The 22,121-nt window shown below is 49.6% G+C and overlaps 3 protein-coding genes across 7 annotated transcripts; 2 read left to right on the forward strand and 1 right to left on the reverse strand.

The window, feature by feature from the left end:
- Nucleotides 1-161: 161 nt before the first annotated feature.
- On the forward strand, nt 162-6,188 carry AGER (advanced glycosylation end-product specific receptor). 3 transcript variants are annotated; one of them, XM_044002264.1, is made up of 12 exons: nt 301-314; nt 498-584; nt 716-3,158; nt 3,432-3,532; nt 3,653-3,845; nt 3,983-4,047; nt 4,160-4,247; nt 4,400-4,588; nt 4,746-4,876; nt 5,123-5,264; nt 5,688-5,817; nt 5,897-6,188. In XM_044002264.1, exons 3-12 carry the CDS (start codon nt 3,107-3,109, stop codon nt 5,991-5,993), a joined length of 1,188 nt encoding a protein of 395 aa, XP_043858199.1. In that variant the 5' UTR covers nt 301-314; nt 498-584; nt 716-3,106; the 3' UTR covers nt 5,994-6,188. The 3 variants fall into 3 exon arrangements, with proteins under 3 accessions (XP_043858198.1, XP_043858200.1, XP_043858199.1); XM_044002263.1 differs by lacking the exons at nt 716-3,158; nt 3,432-3,532 and having other exon boundaries at nt 162-314; XM_044002265.1 differs by lacking the exons at nt 716-3,158; nt 3,432-3,532 and having other exon boundaries at nt 173-584.
- Nucleotides 6,189-6,305: 117 nt separating this feature from the next.
- RNF5 (ring finger protein 5) lies at nt 6,306-10,729 on the reverse strand. 2 transcript variants are annotated; one of them, XM_044002287.1, is made up of 6 exons: nt 10,161-10,729; nt 7,557-7,575; nt 7,328-7,440; nt 7,167-7,221; nt 6,958-7,075; nt 6,306-6,851 (listed from the first exon to the last, which is right to left on the reverse strand). In XM_044002287.1, exons 1-6 carry the CDS (start codon nt 10,298-10,300, stop codon nt 6,754-6,756), a joined length of 543 nt encoding a protein of 180 aa, XP_043858222.1. In that variant the 5' UTR covers nt 10,301-10,729; the 3' UTR covers nt 6,306-6,753. The 2 variants fall into 2 exon arrangements, with proteins under 2 accessions (XP_043858222.1, XP_043858221.1); XM_044002286.1 differs by having other exon boundaries at nt 6,958-7,078; nt 10,161-10,728.
- Nucleotides 10,730-11,216: 487 nt separating this feature from the next.
- On the forward strand, nt 11,217-21,960 carry AGPAT1 (1-acylglycerol-3-phosphate O-acyltransferase 1). 2 transcript variants are annotated; one of them, XM_044002285.1, is made up of 7 exons: nt 11,217-11,772; nt 16,923-17,131; nt 17,406-17,539; nt 18,241-18,416; nt 18,608-18,703; nt 18,895-18,967; nt 20,395-21,960. In XM_044002285.1, the coding sequence occupies exons 2-7, from the start codon at nt 16,932-16,934 to the stop codon at nt 20,577-20,579; spliced, it is 864 nt and encodes a 287-aa protein (XP_043858220.1). In that variant the 5' UTR covers nt 11,217-11,772; nt 16,923-16,931; the 3' UTR covers nt 20,580-21,960. The 2 variants fall into 2 exon arrangements, with proteins under 2 accessions (XP_043858220.1, XP_043858219.1); XM_044002284.1 differs by lacking the exon at nt 11,217-11,772 and adding an exon at nt 13,188-13,504.
- Nucleotides 21,961-22,121: the final 161 nt, after the last annotated feature.

Here is a 22,121-nt window from a genome sequence, read left to right on the forward strand (position 1 = left end):
GCTATCTTAAAGAACTTATCCCTCACCTTTTCTTCTAGCAGAGAAAGGTCCATTGGAGGGGATGAGAAGGCAAAATCTTCCCTTTCTAGATTGACACTATTTTTCACCAGTCCCTTGTAAAGGCCCTAGGGAACCAATTCTGTGGTGCTTTGGTGAAAGTGATGGAATCCAGGGTATCTGAGTTTTCCCATCTTCCTCTCTATTCTTCCTGCCTCCCCATAGGCTCTGGTGGTTCCTTCAATCTCTCATGGATCTGGAGACATGTTCCTAGGGATGCGCCGGGCTCAACGGAGACTCCTACCCCCAGCTCCCAGGTTCAGCTGCACAAGGCCATGAGTCTCTCCCATTGAGGGAAACATGCCCACATGTATTTCATCTTGTAACTCTAGTGCATAAGAACCACTTCTCTTGCCCCAGTCTCCTTTTTCCCCTGGGACATAGGTGCCTTTTCTCTTGCAGCTCCCTCTCCCCCTCACCCCTCCTTTTGCCTCTCTCAGGTGGAATCGCTCCGTCACTCAATGGGCCCTGGGGGCTACGGGGATAGCCTTGGGGGAGGCCAGATGTACAGCCCCCGGGAAATGAGGGTGAGTCTGTCCGTAGAGCTACCCCATCTTTCCCCAGGATTGAAGAGACATCCCCTATACTCTCCTTCCACACCTTTTCTCAAAACATGAGCGTCTCCTTTGCAATCCTATATGTCCCTCTCCTTTCCTAGGCTAATGGTGGCTGGCAAGAGGCAGTGACCCCATCTTCAGTGACATCCCCAACAGAGGGGCCTGGGAGTGTTCACTCTGACACATCCAACTGATCCAGTCTCTGTCTCAGGGGTGGGGGTACACGGGGGTGACTCTTGGAGAGGCCCCAGACATCCAGTGAACACACCCCACCCGAAGGAGAAGCACAAGGCAGAGGGGCATATGGGGTTTTTCCTCACGAAGAAGGCGTCTCAGTGCTGGGGGTGTGAACCACAGGGAGGGAAGCATCTTCCAAGGGGCCCTTCTGTTTCCCCCCCTCATCCCTGTCCTCTACCCTACTTCTTTCCTTGTCTCTCTTATTTAGTCTCCTTCCTCTCTCTCTCTCTCTCTCTCTCTCTCTCTCTCTGACATGATTTATTCCTTTTGCCCTCCCTACTCCACCCCACCCCACTTAGCCACTCTAGAATGGGGCAGAGACGCCACCCCACCTGCCTAGTGACGCCAAAAATGGGGACAAAATTTCTGGACAGAGGACACAGGCCATGCCCCCTGTGCACCCCGCCCCCTGCCCCCTAAGACAGCTCTTATTACCTCATATGCAGCTCATCTTAAACCAATAGAATCGCTCGGTGGACAAGAGTGTCTGACTCAGATATCTACCTCGGAGGGAGTTTCTGCTACTTTAGAGAAATGTTGACTGGGCTTTGGATTTTTTTTTTCTTAAAAAAAAAAAAAAAGAGAAAAAGAAAACCTGGGATTCATCTGTTTTTTTTGTTGTTGTTTTGTTTTTAATTTAGTTTTTTGTGGGGGAGGGGGAGGGGGCTAAGTGTATTGATTCTTTTGGTTTCTTCCTTTCCCATGTTAGGGTTAATAGCCAGGAGTGTCCTGTTATAGGAGGGATGAGCAAACCAATCTAAGGACCCAGCCAACCCCACTCCCCAAATGGGTCCATCAGGGAGTCTGATCAACAGGGGCTACTGAGAAGGAAATAAAACCTCCCCTTCAGACCTTGATGAATACTGGGGGCTTTTCATTTGCATGTGCAAATCAGCCTGCTTCAATTCTCCCTGATGCTTGTTCATAGGATGACTACATGGGATAAATGACCTTCTGATGTATCCCTTCCCAGAAAAGTAACTGGGGAGTGGGTTAGCAGAGCTGAGGATTTAGTGACTTGGAAAAAGGAAAAGGGAAAAATCACCTGCCTCCTCTTCCAGAGACTAACACATCTTAATATCTGTTTTTGCATTTTTCTTTATTTTATTATCCTAGCTTGGGGGGGGGGGGTTGGGGGGCTCATTGCCAAATATATTAAATAGGAGGGTATGCTTGTTGTCTCTCCCTCAGTTTCCCCAGAGATGAAATTTCTGTTCTCACCCCAAAATCAGGGGTTATGGGGAGGAGGGAAGGCAACAGGGGCCAAGTGTGGGGGGAAGAATATTAGTAATGTCCCATATCCCCACCCCTCTCCCCTCCTGGCTAAACCCCTCAAACATCCTCAGGATTTGGTGTGTGTGTTGGGGTGAGAGGACTTCTCCCACTATAGGTGATGGGGATGGGGTCAGGGAGCAAAGGGGATTGTTGGGGGGCAGTTATCTCCTCACTTGTAAACTTGTAGTTTCACAGAACAAATGGCAGTTTTAAATAAAGAAATTTCTTTTTTCCCTGGGTTTGGTGGAGAATTTTTTTCACACGTGAGAACTTGAATTTTCCTAGGTGTTCACATCCTTCCCATACATGAAAGATTCTGGCATCATCATGGGTTAATGGAACAAACATTGGACTGGAAGTCCAGGAGTCCCGAGTTTGACACTTGGTTTCACCACACAATAGTTTTGTGACCTTTTGGCAAGTCATTCAATGTCTTTGGCCCTTAGTTTCCTCATCTGTAAAGTGGGGATTGGTACTACTTACCTCACAGGGTTATTATGAGTTTAAAAAATGTATAAACCATAAATTAATATGTAAATGTTACTTAAACGTGTTATCCAACTTTCCTTGCCTGACTCTTTACCTTCCTCATTTCTCCCAATTCAATACCCTTTCTCCCAGGGAGAACAGGCCTGTGCCTAGTCCTACAATCTGGCAGTCTGTAAGGATAGGCTCAGGTATGCCCACTAGTCTTCAGTGGCTTGGCTTGGGGGTGCCAAAATTTAGAACATGCTTTTCCCCAGCCTCCATGGGTGTGGTCTTGCTAAGAGTCAGCAGTGCCTGGGTGGGGGGACAGAACAGTTTCTTTTGGTACGTCAAGGGCCCTTGTTGAGAACCCAGCTGGATTCCTGGCATTCCCCAGGGACCAGGCAGAGGAGATTGGGAGAAAAAGGGGAGGAGAGAGACAGGGTGCTGGTTACGTGGGGTAGTAGCAAGACGCTAAGAGGGGCGAACAGCCAGAAGGTTGGAGAGAAGACAGGATGGCATCTCTGACATCCACAGGAGCCTGGGTGCTGATCCTTAGCCTAGGGGGTGAGGGACTCCCCCAGCTAAGCCCCCCTACCTCCTTGAGCACATCCCCTCTTCCCTGAACATGCCCACTGCTACTAACTTCCCCACCATCCCTACTCCTCTTCAAAACCTCTCCTGCCTCCCGGACCTATCCCTCATGTCCTCCTTCCCCAGCTATTTCCTTGCCCTGATCCTACTTCATTTGTGGCCCCCAACCCTGTCCTGGCTCTGTTCCATATCTCTGGCCGTGCCCATCCCCACCTGCAACATATCATGCTTTCTCCTTGGGGGTAGTGGTTGGCAGTCAGAACATCTCAGCCAGGATTGGGGAGCCCTTGGTGCTGACCTGTAAGGGGGCTCCTAGGAAACCACCCCAGCAACTTGAATGGAAATTGGTAAGTGGGGGGGTCATCTCTTAAGCCTTCTTGCTTTCTAGTCCACATCAACTTTCTTCCCTTTTCAATTACTTGTCATCCTTTGCATTAGGTCTGAAGCCTCCTAATCTCTTTTCCCAGAACACAGGACGGACTGAAGCTTGGAAAATCCTCTCTCCTGAAGGGGACCCTTGGGAGAGTGTGGCTCGAGTCCTACCCAATGGTTCCCTCCTCCTGCCAGCTGTTGGGATCCAGGACGAAGGGACATTCAGGTGTAGGGCAACTAACCGCCATGGGAAGGAGATTAAGTCCAATTACCGACTCCGTGTCTACCGTAAGAGCAAAAAGAACTTCTCTTTTGTAATCTTCAGTATCCTTGAACCTGAGGCTTCCTCCCTCACACCCACAGTACCCTCTACCTAGGATGTGAGAACCATCCCCTGAAGGCTCCTGATTTCATTTTCCCCTCAGAGATTCCAGGGAAGCCAGAAATAGTGGACCCTGCTTCTGAGCTCATTGCTGGGATCCCCAACAAGGTAGAAGAACTGAAGAGGGAATCAAGAGGGAATATGGTACATGAAGGGTGGAGAGGATACTTGGGTTGGATGGAGGGTGATGGAGGGTGATGAGATCACTCTGGTATACCAGGTTGGAACATGCCTGTCAGAAGGGGGATACCCAGCAGGAACTCTTAGCTGGCATCTGGATGGGAAAGCCCTGGTGCCTGATGGGAAAGGTGAGTGCTTCCTTAACAAAACCTCCTCGATAGCCCAAGCTACAATATTTCCTGTCCCTGTGATCTCCCCCATCTTTAAAAGCCTTCTTCTTTGCCATGGCTTTCCCCTCCCCCCACCCCCACCACACAAGTCTCCCTTTTTTCCCCACCAGGAGTGTCTGTGAAGGAGGAGACCAGAAGACACCCTGACACAGGGCTTTTCACAGTACAGTCGGAGTTGACAATGATCCCAGCCCGAGGAGGCCCTCTGAACCCCACCTTTTCTTGCAGTCTTAGCCTCAGTTCCAGTGTCCCTGGACGACGGGCCCTCCATGCAGCTCCTATCCAACCTAGTGTTTGGGGTGAGAGTTGGGTGAAAAAGAAACTTTTGTAATCTCAGAGACAGAGAAGCAGGCTATAGGCTTGTCTATGCAGAGTCTTTGGGGGCGAGGGGGGAAGTATCTCAAGGAGGGAAGTAACGGGCTGCAGAGGGGATGTAACCACCATTCCCATCCCCAGAGCCTTTGCCTTTGGATGATGTTCGAATAATAGTAAAGCCAGAGGGTGGAGCAGTGGCCCCTGGAGGGGCAGTAACCCTAACCTGTGAGGCTCCTGCCCAGCCCCAACCAGAAATCCATTGGCTCAAGGATGTGAGTGATTCAGTTCCTTGGTGAAACTGTGGGTTTAATGAAAAGGAGAGCAACTTGAAACACTGGGAGGGGAAAGAGCTGGAGCCTAATGATTTAGGTTGGGGAGGGGGAAGGGAAGGGAAGGGGAGGCAGCAGTTACAGAAAGGTATAGGTGTGGTATGGAGGGAGGAAATTTGAAAGATAAAGAAATAGGAGCATATGGGGAGGGGGAACCCTAGTAACCACCCAGTATCCCTCCTTTCCCAGGGTTCTCCTCTGGCCATTGCCCCCAGCTCTGTACTACTCCTTTCTGAGGTTGGAGCCCAAGACCAAGGAATATACAGTTGTGTAGCCACCGACCAAGGTCGTGAGTCAAGAGAAAGTCCTGGTGTTAGTGTCAGCATCATTGGTAAGAGAAGTCCTTCCATCCAATCCCTCAGTCCCATAACAGACTGAGGCATGAGTCAAAGAAGTCAAACTTCAGGTCTCAATTGTCCATCTCTTCCCAGCTCCCCCTTCCCACACTGTCCCTAGAAGGCTGCTCCTGTCCAGGCCCCTCTGCCCAACAAACTTTGGTGGGGGAAAAGAAGTGAGACATGGATAAAGGAGGAGCTCTTCCCTGGAGGATGGAGAGAAAAACAGGTCCTAAGTTCAATGGTAGCACCTCTTCTCTATCCCCTTCCCCTTTCCAGCTCTAGCCCTCTTGACTAAGACCTACTTTGACTTTCAGAGATTGGAGAAAATGGCCAAGGAGATGGATGGTGAGGCAAATTGGGAGTAACACAGAAGCCACTCCCTTTCTCTGTCATTAAGTTCTGTCATCTCCCCACAGACTCTGAGGAAGGCCCAGGACTAAGCTTATTGCTCCTGATTCTAGGAGTTTTGGGTTGTCTGCTCACAGTTGCCCTTCTGGTGGGAATCCTTTTGTGGAAAAGACAACGGCGGCTCCACAGAGAAGAGAGGTGAGTGGAGGGAATAGGAAGTTTGGGGCCAGAAGGCAGGGGCCAACATCTGGAGCTCTCTCCCATCTTCCTCCTATAGGAAGGTTCCTGAATGCCCAGAGGAAGAGGAACAGCGGGCAGAACTAAATCAACCTGAAGAACAGGAAACAGCTGAGAGCAATGCAGGGGGGCCCTGAGCTACCCATCTGATACCATCCATCTTCTTCCCACTCCCCTACCCTGATGCTATTCTTCCTAACCCCTGCCTCCCTTCCCCATTCCCACTACTTCCCCTAAAAAGTCGGCCTCTCTCCTATCACCTGAGAGCTCAGCCTGTTTCCTGCTTGCACCCACTCATCCAAACAATCATTATTAAACATCTGACAACCCTATCCCCTGTGTGTGTCTCATTTCTTCACAGGCTTAAGAACCTCCAAGGAAAGGTGTTAAGAAAGCCCTTGAGGAGCAGGAAACAGTGGGATGGGGGGGCGGGGAAGCTCTCACAGACATATTTTCAATTTTTTTATTGAATTCCTTACAAATTATGGAGTGAGGGTGGGGATGAGGGTAGGGAGACAGAACCCATCCTAGGCATAGAGGGGAAAATTAAATTAAATCAAAAATGGGGAGAATTAAAGAGCACTTCCTCTTCAACCCAAATAGCAGAACTTGGGAAGTAGAGAGAAAGTAGACAGTCCCCTTAGCCCATCTCCTCACCACCTTCCCTCCAAGCTGGGAGTGAAGTCGCATCTGAGCTTAGCAACTAGAGAGGAAAAGGATCTCTGGCTTTCCCACTCAGTTCTCAGCTGGTTCCCTCTCCCTCACTTTGAGGGATAGGTTGGAGGAGGCTGTGTCTGACCTCAGCCAGCAGAAAGCAGAGACCTAGAAGAAAAGGTTTTGGGGTCCCCCAATACTGATTCTCCCTCTTGTTGGGGGAGGGCCCTAAGAGTGGGCAGCTCAGACACTGAGCAGCCAAAAAAAGAAGAAGATGGCGAGGAGCAGGAAGAGGGAGTCCTGCCAGCCAGAGCCTGGACGTCCAGGTCCCAGGTCCACACCTGTAAGGGAAATCAAGAGTTGAAGAAAAGAGTCTCTTTTCCCCAAGAATGGGGATAGAAGACTCTCAGCCAGGGGAAAAGGCACCTCTGGGGAGAAGGCTCTCACCTGGGCCCCGGTAGAAAGGCTCATGGGCGTTGAAGACAGTTGTGAAGAAGCCAAAGGGAAAGGCGCCAACTCCAAAAGAAAGGTGGAAGCCTCCAGCATCTCCGTATGTCTGGAATCCCTGCTGAGATGAAGAGGTGGTACATATAAGATGAGTGATGAAAGAGAAATTTGGGGGCTACAAAGCCATGATGGGGAAAATCAATACTCACCCCTCTGCTTTCTGGGGCAGGCCTCTGGCCCTGTGGACGCGGCGGTGTTTTCAATCTGTTGGAGAGGAAGTAAGATTACAAAAGGAAGCTTTCACTCACCTCTTCTCAAGGCTTAAGAGCCCTATCCCCAGAGCCTGATTCTTCCCTCCACTCCCTCTCACCGAGGGTCCTGCTGTTTCTGGCTTCCTCTCCCATAGAGTGGGACAACCTTCTCCCGGCTTATTCCAGCCTTACACACAGGGCACTCTTGTCTTTCAGGCCGAGTCTCCAGCCACTGAGGAGAGAAATGGAGTTTACAGTAAATAGGTGGGGTTTTGTACTCCCCAGGCCTCTCCATTTCTCAGTACCCTTCCCCCATTCCCACCCCTCTCCATCCACTCCTGTACTCACCTGGTGGAGACAAGGCCAGCTTGGTGGGAGGAGAGATCAGAGGTCAGAATAGCTGCAGATAGAAGACACACAGAGGCCCCAGGCCCCCACTGCCTCCCAGCTCCCCTTCCTCCCCTCAACACTCATTACTATGCATGTCCCTGGACCTCTCAGTCTTTTTCAGTGTGTCTGCTCTCATTTCAAAATGAATTCCTATTACCTCAAATGCCCTGTCTCCCCTTCCAATACAGTCCTTTGCATCACTTCCTCAGCACTAACCCATCACAATATGATTTATGCCCCCACCACTTCACAATCAAACTGATCTCTTAAAGCGATATTAAAAAGCGCAATGGCCTCAGTTACACTGAGTGACCTCTCCTTCAAGAGATCTCTCTCCTTCCTCGACTTCAGAGATACCACACTCCCCTGCTTTTCCTCCTGCCTCGAATAATGCCTTCTTTGTCTCCTTTGTTGGCTCTTCTTCCCAACCCTTCAAGGTAAGTTCTTTTCTTGGCCCTCTTCTCTCCCCTTTGGCGATCTCAATCATTCGAATGGCTTAAGCTATCACCTCTACAAAGCTGACTCCTAAACCCCATATCTTCACTCCTTCCAGACTATCAGACCAAAATTTCCAATTCAACAATTAGTTAAATCTAAGTTTATTTACGTAGCAGAAAGACTGTTAGATATGAAGGCAAAGGAATCAGGTTTGAATCTGTGCTGGTCTGTTTCCTGTGTAACCTTGGGCAAGACATTTGACTTAACTGAATGTTTCCTTATCAGTAAAATGAAACTGAACTAAACGATTTCTAAGGTTCCTTTCAGCTGTAAATCCTATGATCCTATCTTCCCCCCAAACCTGTTCTTCCTTTTGACTTCATTATTTCCGTCAATGGCAACAAACATCATTAATAAAGTCTTCCATATTCAAAAGTAGTATTTTTTTTCTTTTCTTCATCTCTCATATCCAATCAATTAACAAGTCCTGTTGACTTTCACCTCTACATTTTTCTTCCATCAATGCTCCCCTTTTTATTCCCACAACTACATTCAATACAGATTCCCCTCCCACCTCCTCCCATCCATTCTCATACTACTGCCAGGCCAATCTTCATATACTGGTCAAGTCACTTCTCTGCTCAGAATTCTTCTTTAGTGGCTCTCTAAAACCTCTGCCTGGAATTCAAGATCTCTACACAGTTTGGAAACAACCTACCTTTCCAATTTAATCCTGTACTCAAGTCTCCATCTCCAGCTAAACTGGACTAGTAGTCACAGTTCCATACATTTGATCAGCATGTCCCATGGGCCTGGAATGTCCTCTCCTCTAAGTTCAACTTCTCAAATGACTACTTATTTTTTAAAACCCAACACCACCCTTCCCTTACTGTCACTCTCCAGAAATAATGTATTCACATAGCACTTTGTTTTGAACCTTTCGTGCACTTTTCATATATTATTTGTATATATGTCCTATCCCCCTGGAAGCTCCATGAAATCAGGGACCATGTCTTATCTAAACTTTGTATCTCCCCCAATACCTACTTACTATCATGTGGCTTTGTACACAGTGAGTATTAAATAATTATTTATCCAGTTGTTGTTCCTCCTCAGGGTATTATCAGTGAAGATTGTATGTGCATCCTAGGTGTCATCAGCACAGGTGTGTCATCTTGTCCCCATTTACCTCCCTCACCCCCACCCCACTGAAATACAGGTGTGTGCATGTCTGTATCCCCTGGCAGTAAACAGCAGCAGATCCCAAGCTTTCATCAGCAGTCCAAGTATGAGTATGTATATTTATCCAAGACTAGGACAAGTATCTGTGAATGTCTCAGGGTACTGGGAAATGTGTGTGTGTGTGTGTGTGTGTGTGCGCGCTCGAACTTCCTGAGGCTGTCAGTAGTATAAACAGGGATGCAGCTAAGAGTAACGTATATCTCTTAGAATATGTATTACATATATACACACACCAGTATAAGGGTGTGTGTGTTCATGGGATTCTCACCAGTACAGGTATAAGATTTGTGGGTGGGTATCCTGGGGCTGCTGTCAGTACAGGTAGGACTCTAGGTGGGAATATCCTGAGGTTCTCACCAGTACTAATAAAGTTATTCACGTATGTCTCCCTCTGTCCTGGATCTCTCACACCAATACATAAGATTAATAATGACAATGTACCCAGGACATAGTAGAGAGGTGTCTTAACTCCTGGGACTCTCTCCACTAGGTAGATATAGATATATGTGTGTGTCCCACAGTGGTTGTATGTTGGGGGGGGGGGGACGGTATCCTAAGAGGTAAGAGGGTGTGTGTGTGTGTGTGTGTGTGTGTGTGTGTGTGTGTGTGTGTGTGTGTCCGTACGTGTCCCGGGGAGAGAGGGTAATTTCTGGGGTTCCGGGTAGGCAGAGAGGTATGCATGTATCCTAGTGTTCTCTTCAGTAAAGAAGTTTTGTGTGTGTGTGTGTGTGTGTGTGTGTGTGTGTGTGTGTGTGTGTGTGTGTGTACACGTACGTATCCCGGGGCTTTGGTGGAAGTATGAGTACGTCCCGGGGCTCTCTGCAATATAATGGGAGTGGGATGAGGGGATATGGGTGTGGGGGTGTGTCCCGGGGCTCTCACCAGTACAGGTGGCCGCACATACTGACCACCGCCTCCCGCGCTGTCTCCAGACAGATGTTACACTCGAAGGCCGCACCTGCCCCTCCCCGGTCGCGGTTTGGCCCTTCGGAGCCCCCGTCCTCCTTCCTGGCCGCTGCCATGGCCCCTCAACTGTTGCCCCCTCAACCCAGGTCTTCCCCCACTAAACACATACACAAACCCCGATGGTCCGAAAAGCCCGCCCCCCTGCTCGCGCCCATTGGTCATCCGTCAAGGTCTTCGAGACTCCATTGGTGATCCTGCCCACCAGTCACATCGCATTCGGAAGGAAAGGATTGAACGGCCGTATGGGGAGGGAGAGGCACGTATTGCCCCGCCCTTGAACAGTGTTTATTGGCCAAAACAGTCGCCAGTCAAGATGCTGCGTCATAGGATTAGTCGTAAAATGTGCCCTGGCAGACCCTATTGACCGCAGTTAAGGAGTATCCACCCTGGCAGTACCATCATTTGTCCCCCATTACTAAGTGTCATGCTCAATTCGGTCCTTGACATAGATTCTACCTACTAATAACTAAGTCAACTCCCGCCCTCGTCCTTCCTTCACTTCCTCTTCTGGAAACTACTCGAGATCCTATTGGACGACTAGTGCGCACGTTCCGAAGCATCCGATTGGCTGAGAAATGGTCGCAAGCGTACAATGTGAGAGGGAGAGCGGATCTTTCCGGAGGAGGTTACGCTTTTCTGGACCTGCCCCTTCGTTTCCGCCTTCTCGTTGCTACAGCGACCGGATTGCAATTGGTTCTGGTTTGGCCACCTCCCCAGCCAGTTCCTTCTCCGTTCGCCTCTTGCGCCCAATCCTCGAATTTGATTGGCTACTCTAGACCTCGCGGATTGACTAAGATTGGGAGCAGAAGAATTTAAGCTAGTCACGGGGTTCAAAATGGCTTCCGCTGTTTCGGTGACGTAAGAAACCGAATCTGAGTTCGCAGGGGCCCTTTACAATGATGTCGCCAGGAGAATGGCTATTGGCCCCATCTCCTAGACGTCACAGATACTAACCCTTTCCCGCCCCGCCCTCCTCCTCCCCGCGGAGCGTTCACACTCTTCCATCCCCCTTGGTCTTGGCCGACTCTCGGAGCGGAACTCGACTCTCCAGGTTCCTTTCTTCGATGACGCACGGAGCAGAAACGAGTTTAGCTGTAGTTCAGCTCGTGTGGTGCCGTGGGAAAAGAGTGCTGAATTTGAAGTGAGAGAACCTGGGCGGAAATCCTGGCTCTGCGTCTGACTCTTTGGGTGACCTCGGGAGTCACTGGACTGGACTTCCCTCAGATCCTAATGTCTTCGTCTTCTGTGGAGAGAATGGCTGGACGGTCTTGTCTCCATAATGCTTTGGATGGTCTCCAAGGTCCTTTCCAGTTCTGATACTTTAATGTTTCTGCCATGACCTGCAGAGCTAGAATTAGACCCACCCCTTCCTCCTTGTGACACACCAAGCAGAACTGGGGTCTTCTTCCTGGGCAGGGTGCCCCTACCCTACCCGCTGCAGCTCAGCGTAGCCCAGGTGCCTGGCGTAGGCAGCCAGGCCTAGGCAGTGTGAGTCCTCCCTCCTCTGTGGCCCAAGCACATCAACCTGGTAATAAGCCTACCTTTCTCCCTCCTACTCCCACCCATCTCACCTCCAGTCTGTCCTCCAGCCCTGGCTCGGAGGCATGGCCGGTGAGATGCAGGTTAATTGTGGGGGCAAAGGGAGGGGTTTGGAGGGATGAAGAGGGAGGAGGCAAAAATGAGAAGCTTGTGATCTCCTCCCATTTGTTTCCCTAGGCATTGGTTTCCTTGGGCCTCTATAAAGTGAGGGTAGGTGGTCTCCAAGGCTGCCTCCATCTCCGACATTCCATGTTCTATGATTCTATGAGAGGGAGGAGACAGAGCAGATAGGGCCCTCAGAGAGAAACCAAGATATCTGGGGGGTGGGGTGGGGGGAAGAACCCCAACATCTGGGGGGAACTGGAAAGTAAAGGGAAAGCAGGAAAGGGCTACCCCTAACTTGATGGAGCTGGTTAGTTGAAGGTAGGTTCTTTATCAGAGAGGGAGAAAATAGGGCTAGGCAAGACAGCAAGGACAAGAAGGAGTGGTGGTGGTGATGCTTTTTAGGAAGAGATAGAGAGGAGAGTTGGGTGAAAGGGATGAGGCTGAGTCAGGAGAGCAATGTCAAGTGGGGTGAAAGAAGTGTGGGAAGCCAGGGCCAGGGATGTGGTTGGAGTGTTAGGAACTGGGGATGAGAACCTTAAGGGGTTAGTAGAGCCTGCTCTCCATGCCACCCTCCACCACGAGCTGAATGGTCTGCCCATACCCTCAGGAAGAAGAAATAACAATGACCATAATCTCAGTGGTAGGGAAAGCTTACACACTTCATCTTTGGGGTGATGGGTAGGGAGCTTTTTTCAGCCTTACCGAAGAAGAGAGACTCTATGGGGAAGGTGCTGAAAGGGGTTAGGAAAGGAAGAGAGAAGCAGATTGAAGAATTAAGAAAAGGAGGAGGTCGATCTTGAGAGTGGGAGGATTAGAGGCAAGATGGAGAGGACAGGGCTTGTGTTCTGAAAGACCATAGTGAAAGATAATGGAGAGGATGGAAGGGAGAGAGGACCGGCACAGGATAAGGATAGAGATAAGGATGGGAGAGGTTGAGATGGAGTTGAGGGGAGGCAGCTAGTGGAAAAAGGATGATGAGTAGTGAGAAACAGAGGTTTGGAAGAATAGGAATAGAGGAAAGGGAGCCTGAGGGGCAGAAAGAAGAAAGTTGAGAGAATAGAAGGAAGGAGGGATACAAATGCAGGGAAAGCCAGGGAGGATTGGAGCCAGAGCCAGAGAAAAGGGTTATGAAAGAGAGACAGCTGGAAGGAGTAAGGCAGAATCCTCAGCAGGAGGAGCTAGCAGGAAAAAGATGAAGCAGGGAGGGCCAAAAGCTGGAGGGAGGGAATGCTTGGGTCCCTGTCCAGGCTATTGGCAAGACAGCCCGCCTGTCACCGCCCCCCACTTCCTGGCCGGCCCCGGAAACAAGCAGGCGTCGGTGGGGAGGGGGGGGGGCGGCAGCAGCAGCATCGGCAGCCCCAGCCCTCCGAGGGAGAAACAGCAGTGAGGGAGGGAGGGAGAGAGCGGGGGAACATCCCCCCTCCCACCATTCTCACCACTATGGGTCCGGCCCCCCACTCCCACAGCCCCTCCACCAGCCGGGGCTAGGACACCCCCAAACCCCGAGGGCCCCCTGGCACCGACTCCCCACCAGAGAAAGAGACACAGCCGCCACCACCGCTGCCGCAGCCTGGCTGGGGAGGGGGCCGGCCCCCTAGGCCCCCTACCCCACTGAGGTGGGGGAGGGATGGAACTGGGGAGGGGGGATGAGAGATGGGTCGGGGGAGGAGGGAGCTGGGAGGTCACGGAGATGGAGAATGGGGTCTGGGGAGAGAGAGTGTAAGGTAGACTTGGGAGAGTTGCCGCTGGGAAAGATGGAGAGAATCCAGACCGAAAAGGGATGGAGGAGGGAGGGGCTGAGGCCTGGTGAGTGGGGGGGCTGGCCTGATTGAGGGGATAGTGATGGGGTGGGGATGAGGTGTGCTGGTGAGGGGAGAGAGGGATTCCCCACAGCCCGCCCCCCCAGTTCCTCTTTCTGCCCCTTGGATCCCTTGAAAGGAGTGTAGATTATAAGCTACATTCCTGACTCCTCCTCCGAGAGAATATTGGTGCTAGATCATAGCAGGACACCCTTCTGTTTCCATGCACAGAGCCTAAGGAAGCTCTCTACAGATCCTATGTGCATGATAGGCCCCTCGTAACACACATGTGTCCTGTGTGCTTCCTTGTTTTCTCCATTGAGTGTGCATGCTTTAGCTAGTGGCTAGTATGTGGTTGATTATGTTCCCCTATGATCCAGGGTCATGGAAGATATGCTCACATTAGTTAGATGTTTTATCCATTCCCTGTTGAGAAGGGTGGCTATAGTGCTGTTGTTTTCCTAAGTTCATCTTTGTCCAATCACATAATATAATATGGCCTGTCCCTTGTGTCATATCCATCTGGAGAATATATTTACATACCCCACGCATCTGTATATTCAAATGTTGCCTACTTTCTCAGATCTTTCCATTGCATATTGGTTGTGTGTTTATGTTCATATGCTTTGCCCGTGCCCATCACTGCCAAGGGAGTTGTCTTCACATGTTATATACGTCTTGTGCCCATGGCATGATTTGTTTTGATTCTTCTGTTTTACTTGTGATTATTGCCCCATGGGGTTGCCTTCAGGTGGCTGATTCCAGGATTTAATTTACTCTTTAACACATATCTTCATGTTGTATTAACTGTTTACTACATGTGTTTTTCTAAGGAAGTTCTAGCACTGCTTGAGCACTTATGTCTTGTGTTATCTGGTCATATGATAACATTAATTTCCCCATTTCCTTCCTGAAATGTATTGTAGACATATGTTTGTGTAACACATCTGGTAAGCTCATGTGGTTGGATATCCTCTGGGTATCCTTAGATATGAGTGTTTCTGAGGGAATTGTGTACACATAGCCCATGTAAAGGGTAGTAGAGTTCCAAACACACAGAAAATCCATCTCATGTGCATATGTCTTTGCATGTTCTTCTTATGTTTGACCTGGCCCATATTTCTGCATGACATGTTGTCCATAATACTGCTGTACTTTGTCAGTGTGTACTCATATGACATATGGATGAGTATGTATGTTACAGGTTTCACTCCCATCTATGTCCATGTTTTTATTAATGTTGTAGCATCCATCCTACTGCTTCCATTATTTGCATGTTTAATGATTTGGCATGTTATTTCACCCCAGGCATGTTATCACTACTCTGTATGTTTCTCTATTGCATTTTTGTGTTATCTCCATATGATTTACATTTGCTGTATTTATTCCTTCATTATGTTATCACCCCTCTGCCTCTTCATATTATTGAATTTTCCCCCATGCACTTTCCCACTCCCTCTCCAGCAGTCATGACATTCCCCCGATTTCTATGTTCCTGTTGGTAGCATGTTATGCCTTTGGCCTGTTGGGCATGTGCTTGGAGTACATCACATTCCTTGTGGGAAGCAGTGTCCCCCAGGGCTACACTGTATTAAATACCTGGTGTTCTTGTTATCAACAGCGTGAGCATGTCTTTATTCTTGTCTTTTTCATGGGCGTGTGTGTGTGTGTGTGTGTGTGTGTGTGTGTGTTTTCAGAAGACTATTATGGATGGGGGTTGACTGATGTTATATCACCATCATTTCTTCATTCCCAAGGCCTACTTACTTTCTGACCTAGTTATCACCACCTTGCCTGCTACTTGTCTTCTCCACCACCTGTTAAGTGTGTGTTTTGTTTGTCTTGAATCAGAATATGCTACTGTCATGCTTGACTCAATTAATCAAATATGTATTGTGTGCTAAATGTTATAACCATCCTGTGCATGTTAACTTCGTGTTGATCATCCTCAGGGAAAAGAACAGGAGTAGGTAATGTCCTATAAGCATCTTGTAATGTGTCCCTGTTCAGAGCTTCCAGGCCACTTGAAAATGTGTATTTGTCACATGTTTCTTCCTTGTGATGTTATCACACTTGGCCAATGAGATAATCTCTTCCTTTTACCTTTGACACTCAAGTCAGTCACTGCCTCCCCTTAATGAGGCAGAGAAGTGGGGGAGGAGAAGGAAGATAAATTGTGTCCACTACTGAGGGAGACGTCACATTGTCTTCTTTTTCCTCCCGAGCTGTTTCCTCCTCCTGAGGCAGGTAGTGTGATCTTACATACACACACACACACACACAGACACACACACACACACACACACACACACACACACACACACACACACACACACACCCCTTTACAGTTCTGTGGGATTCTTACGTATCACCTATGGAACCTTTGCCAGAGGGGTGGGGTGGAGTGTGTGTGTATTGGGTGGGGGCAGAGGACAAGAGGAACATAGCTATCTGTCCCTGGGACAATCCGGATCTGTTTGTCCTTAGATTTGTCTGTGTACTTTTAGGGGGATAAGGAGAAAAGTTGGGGTAGAATGGGGATTCTCTAGATGTGTTTTTCTCTCTGACTCTGTGAGAAGCAATGTGACCATGGAGCCAGGAAGACCTGGGTTCATGATCTGCCTCCAATACATGGCTGTTGGACCCTGTGCAAGTAATTTAACCTCTCAGAGCTCCAGGTAACTCTCAGAAATGATGAGTTGTATTGAAAGTGCTGCTCTAGACTGGAAAAGGGAATTTCCTCACTTGGGAGTTCTCTGTATCATGAAATCATAGATTTAGTCCCTATCCCTACATATCTGTATTTATCTCCATATGTGTCCAAGTATTTCTGTGCATGTGCATGTGTCTTGTCAGGCCATTCATAGGTCTTGCTTTTCCTCTGTCAGTCCATATTCTGATATGTGTTATGGCCATGTCTTTTTTTTTAAATATCTCTCTGTGTATATGTGTCTTTTTTGTGTATCTATTTTGGGGCCAAAGGAACAAGGAGAGAGTTTCCAACTCTCATGTCTTCACTGCCTCTCTAAAGTGGCTTAGGTGGGTGGGAATCTAGGAATGGAAGGCCCCTGACCCTACCATGACTTTGCCTCTCATCCCCCCTCCCCAAACCCCCAATTTGGCGCTCTGAGTCCTACTCTCCACCCGTACTCTTGTTGGCCACTCCCCCCCAACGTTCTCCCTTCCAGTGCACAAGCCCACTATCCTTCCCCTCCCTCCCCCCTACTCCTTACAGGTGGCCAGCATGGAGCTGTGGCCAGGGCCATGGACAATGCTGCTGCTCTTTCTGCTGCTGCTTTTGCTGCTGGTGCCTGTGCTCTGGGGTTACAGCACCAGTGCCAAGTACTTCTGCAAGATGGCATTCTACAACGGCTGGATCCTTTTCCTGGCAGTGCTGGCCATCCCTGTGTGTGCCCTTCGAGGGCGAAACGTGGAGAACATGAAGTGAGAGGGAAACCCAAGGAATGGGAAATGAAAAGAGGGTGGGGAAGATGGATTACCAGAGGTGCCAGGCACAAGGGATTAAGGAGTGGGAAAGACACAGAAGGACCTATGGGAGAAAGATCATAGACATAAGGCAAAGGAGAAACAGAAAATGATATAGAGAAGGGAACATTGAAATGGAGAAAAAGAGAGATGGCAAGAGGAGGGGATGGCAAAAGTATGGGACCCTCTCTGACAGCCCCCTAAATGTGGTCTCCTGGGCCTGTCCCCATAGGATCCTTCGATTGATGCTGCTGCACATCAAGTACCTGTATGGGATCCGGCTGGAAGTTCGAGGAGCTCATCACTTCCCTCCCTCCCAGCCCTATGTTGTTGTCTCCAACCACCAGAGCTCCCTCGACCTACTTGGTAAGACAGCCCTCTCTCATAACCATGGGAATATTTCTTCCCTGAGTATCTCTGTTCCCTCTAGCTTTTGTTTTGGTTTGGTTTTTTTGGCTGGGGCAATTGGGGTTAAGTGACTTGCCCAGGGTCACACAGCTAGTATTAAGTGTCTGAGGCCGAATTTGAACTCAGGTCCTCCTGAATCCAGGGCCAGTGCTCTATCCCCTGTGCCACCTAGCTGCCCCTCCCTCTAGCTTTTAACACTCTCTCATCACCAGGGAACCTTCTACCCCAGAGATTTCCATTATCCCACACCCCAGATACACTGGTTCCCATTAGGAAATATTCCCAGAGCTTCTCATCTTAGAATGTCCTGCTCCCCTCTTCCCTCCCTGAGCATTTCCTCCCATTTATGTCAGGAACTTCTCTTCTTCATTCCCATCTTTCAGGTCCCTTCTATTTTCCCCCTCCCACCTTCCTCTGGCCCAGGTCTCTTCTCCCTTTGGAGAACCTTCCCTAGGAAGTAAATCTCCCTCCAACCTGTTTTTCTCCCTTCTAAGATATCCTTGACACCCTTGGGATGTCACTTTGCTATCATTCCATTCTCCCTCCCATCAAGTAAAAGCATTTCCTTTCCTTACTGCCCCATAACTACTGTTTTCTCCTCTTGACACCGAGATATTGTATGCCTGGACTCCACTAACCACCTTACTTCCCTGACCCAGGAATGATGGAGGTTCTCCCAGGTCGTTGTGTACCCATTGCCAAGCGGGAACTGCTCTGGGCAGGGCCGGCAGGGCTAGCATGCTGGCTGGCTGGAGTCATCTTCATTGACCGAAAACGGACTGGGGACGCAATCAGCGTCATGGCTGAGGCTGCGCAGACCCTGCTCAGCCAGAATGTGAGTTGCCTCAAAAGAGAAAAAACATCCATGGGGAATAGGGGATTGATTAGATGGCCATACAGAAGCACCTCTGATATCCCAGGGTTGTATTTACTCTCTGGCACTGACTCCTCCATTCTGTATTGCACTGGCTCTGTCTCTGGCTTGTTCTCTGTCTCTTCTTATCACTGATCCAGTTTCTCCCCTAGGTCCGAGTTTGGGTTTTCCCTGAGGGTACCAGGAACCACAATGGCTCTATGCTTCCCTTCAAACGTGGCGCCTTCCACCTTGCTGTTCAGGCCCAGGTCAGAATTCAGTTTCCCCATTTGACCAATGACACACTACCCTTCTCCTGCAACTCCAGACCCCTTTCCTGTCTGTGGGCTGATGAGAAAGGGGAAGAAGCTCACCAAGAGATGATCAAATGAAGGGAATACCAGGGGAGGAGGGCTGAGGAGGGAGGCGGTTCTCTGATTCCCCCTTCCCCCTCCCGCAGGTCCCCATTATCCCCATTGTCATGTCCTCCTATAAAGACTTCTACTGCAAGAAAGAACGGCGCTTCACCTCCGGTGAGAGGACCAGAGTGCTGGTCATGAAGACTGGTGGGGAGAAGGGAGAGTGGTTAGTGGGATTGTGGGGGAAGGAGGAAATAAGAGTTTTTGAGGGGCCAGGAAATCATTTAGTCATAGAACCATAGAACATCAGAGCTGGACCATTTAGTCAAGTTCATGGAAATCAGTCTCAACAAATACCAAATGTCTGCTATGTAAGTCATTACGCCAAGTAGTGTGGTGGACACAAAGATGTCCTTCAAGGGGCTTATAATCTGCTTGGGAAAAGAATATAAACATATGAGAAAATAGCTAACAATATGAGGTGGTAAAAAGGCATTGGTGTTTATGGAATGCACAAAGTCTGAATCCCTTTGGGCTAGCGTGGTCAGGGAAGGCTTCCTGGAGAAGATGGGATTGAGCAGAACCTCGAAAGGAAGAGCACTAGCCTGGGAGATTGAAAACCTGCGTTTTAGTAATGGCCCTGTGCTAACTCACTGGGTGACCTTAACACCCTGAAGGTCAGGCTTTCTTCCTTTTCTGAAAAAAAGTCTGAACCATTTGGAATGTTTTCTTTCTCTCTGGTCAGGTGTCATGCTATTTCCCCACCTCTGCTTCCTCCTTCCCCCTCCACCTTCCTCCTTCTGCTTTTATTACTCTCTGAGATTCTTCACAGACCACTCTAGATTACCCTGGTCAGGTAACCTCCTCTGTTGGTAGAGGTATATCTGTCTGGGAGAAGGATATTTATCTCAATTTATAGAGGAGGAAACAGCTCCACAGTAACAGTGCAGTATAGCATTTTATAAAACCAGTTGCTTTCTTCAACAACCTTGTAAGGTAGGTAATTTATTATTATTATTATTATTATCCCCATTCAGCAGATTAGGAAACGGAGGCACAGAAGTGACTTGCGCAGGGTCACATAGCTAGTTAAACTGGAGTACAGTGCTCTCTTTACTAAATCATAAATGCTTCTGAAACATACCTCCACCTGGAGGCACCTCTGTGGTTACTGGATGAATTGATAACTGCTAGAATACACATCCCAGCAAGTAGAAAGAATAACAGACTGAGCTGTCAGGAACTCTAGGTTCCAGTTCCAACGTTCCGCTGACTTAAGTTGGGCAAGCCACTTCCTTCCCCTCTTCAACTCCTTCTCTTCCCCTATGAAGTGAGGTCATTGGACTTGATTTTCTTAATGGTTCCTTCCAGCTCTGACATCCAGTGGTTTTGTGAGTGACTAGGGGCAGAGGAGAGAAAATAGAAGGGGCAGAAAGGAGAAATTTAATGTCTGCTGGGAGGAATGTGTAGGCCGGCCAATGTAGCTTGAGCAAAGGCTTTTTTGGAGTCAGGAAATAAAACTGGGAAAAGGGAAGCCCAGGAGGGACTTTAGAATACTGAAAAAGCACCTGGAATAACAGCCTGTGTCTTCCCATCCCCAGGGACATGTCAGGTACGGGTGCTGCCCCCAGTGGCCACAGAAGGGTTGACCCCAGACAATGTGCCGGACCTCGCTGACAGAATCCGCCACTCCATGCTCACAGTTTTCCGGGAGATCTCTACTGACGGCCGGGGAGGGGGTGACTATCTAAAGAAGCCTGGTGGGGCTGGTGAGGCTGGCCCCTGAGCCTTCCTCTCACCACTCTACCACATTCCCTCTCCCCCAACCCAGTAGTCCCTGGACTGGGCCTGACCCCCTCTTCATTTCCCCCATCCCATTTCTACTTTGTGGTACAGCCAAGCCTCTCCTCACCCCACTAACTCTCTACTCTGAATCTTCAGCTTCTGAAGTGGACACGGACAAAGCGCTTTTCCTCCACCCCTTTTCTCTTTGTTCCCCAACCCTATTCTGTGGACTTTTCCCGTCTTGGTGCAGCCTACACACTCCCTCCATGCCTCCTATCTTGTCTGTGGAACATTCTGCTCCCCTCTCTCTCCTGGGTGGTATGTTCCACTAGGCATAGACCACTCCCGCTCCATAGTGGACACTAAGTGGACACTTCCTCCGTGGCTCTCCTCTCCACTCTTGCTTTGTGGACTCATCCACCTCTAGGGAAGCACTCTGTTCTCTCTCTCCTACTCTTCTCCTAACTCTGTGGATACAAATGGACTCATCCAACTGGAGGGAGGGTGGGGAGAGGAGGACCCACCTCGTCAATGGAAGTAGACCCTGCCAGCTCCTCTTTGCAGTCGTCCTCTCCAATCTGGCTTCCCCACCCAGCCTCTCTTTCCTTCCCACCCCCCACTCGCAGTGGATCTATGTGGAGTCCTCTTTCCCAGGACTTGGACCTTTCCCTTTTCTTGGTACAGTCTGTTTTACCTGCCTTATCCTTATTCATCCCGGCCCTTTCTTCCCTGTGACACACTGACACACACACAAAAACTGTTCTCCACAGAATTCCCTCTTCTTTCCCTCCCCACTCCTCCCCTCCGACAGTGGGTGGTACACTCCAGTGGTAATACACTCTTAAATTCCCCTGGAGTGGGGCGGGGGAGACCAACCCAGCAGAGCCCCTAGGCCTCAGGCTGTACCGTTAGGTCCAAACACCAGGGAAGGGTGGAGTTAACAGGTGCTGCATTAATTTCTTGCTCCCGGAGGTGGGGTAGGAAGAGCTGAGAGCTGGTTAGAGGAAGCTGGAGTAGGTTTAATTTATTTTTCTTTCCTTTTGCTGCTGAGGATTTGCCCTTCCCCCACCTCCCTGTGTCTAGATTGGCAGCCAAACCCTCTCAGTGTTAAAAACCCAAAGGGAGGGGGAGGATCACCCCCAGGGCCTTGGGGGAGCGGGAGTCTGTTTACAAAAAGGGGTAGAGGAGAGACCCAGCCAAACCTAGGCTTCCTGGCCCCTATCTCCAGCCTAGAAGAGGAGGACCCCAGCCTTAAGTAGCACATCCCCATGGGGGTGGGAGGAGCCAAGAGAACCCCATTCTTCTCTTGGGGAAACTCTTAGTCCTGCTGACACCCCCCAACCAGAGGAGCATTAATGAGAGGGTGGGGCATTGGGCAAAGAAGGGCCAGTTGATGCTTCCTGCTCTCTTTCCCCCAACCCAGGCCAGTGTGACCCGGGGAGACGAGGGGGCTCCCCGGGATTTCCTTTCTCCCAACCAGTTCTGCTTTCCTCCCAAGGCATTAGCTGGGCCTCCGTATTCCAGTCCTCTCCTCCCCTCTCAC

This window comes from Dromiciops gliroides, chromosome 4 (genome assembly GCF_019393635.1).
Source record: "Dromiciops gliroides isolate mDroGli1 chromosome 4, mDroGli1.pri, whole genome shotgun sequence".
In the NCBI taxonomy this organism is placed as follows: domain Eukaryota; kingdom Metazoa; phylum Chordata; class Mammalia; order Microbiotheria; family Microbiotheriidae; genus Dromiciops; species Dromiciops gliroides.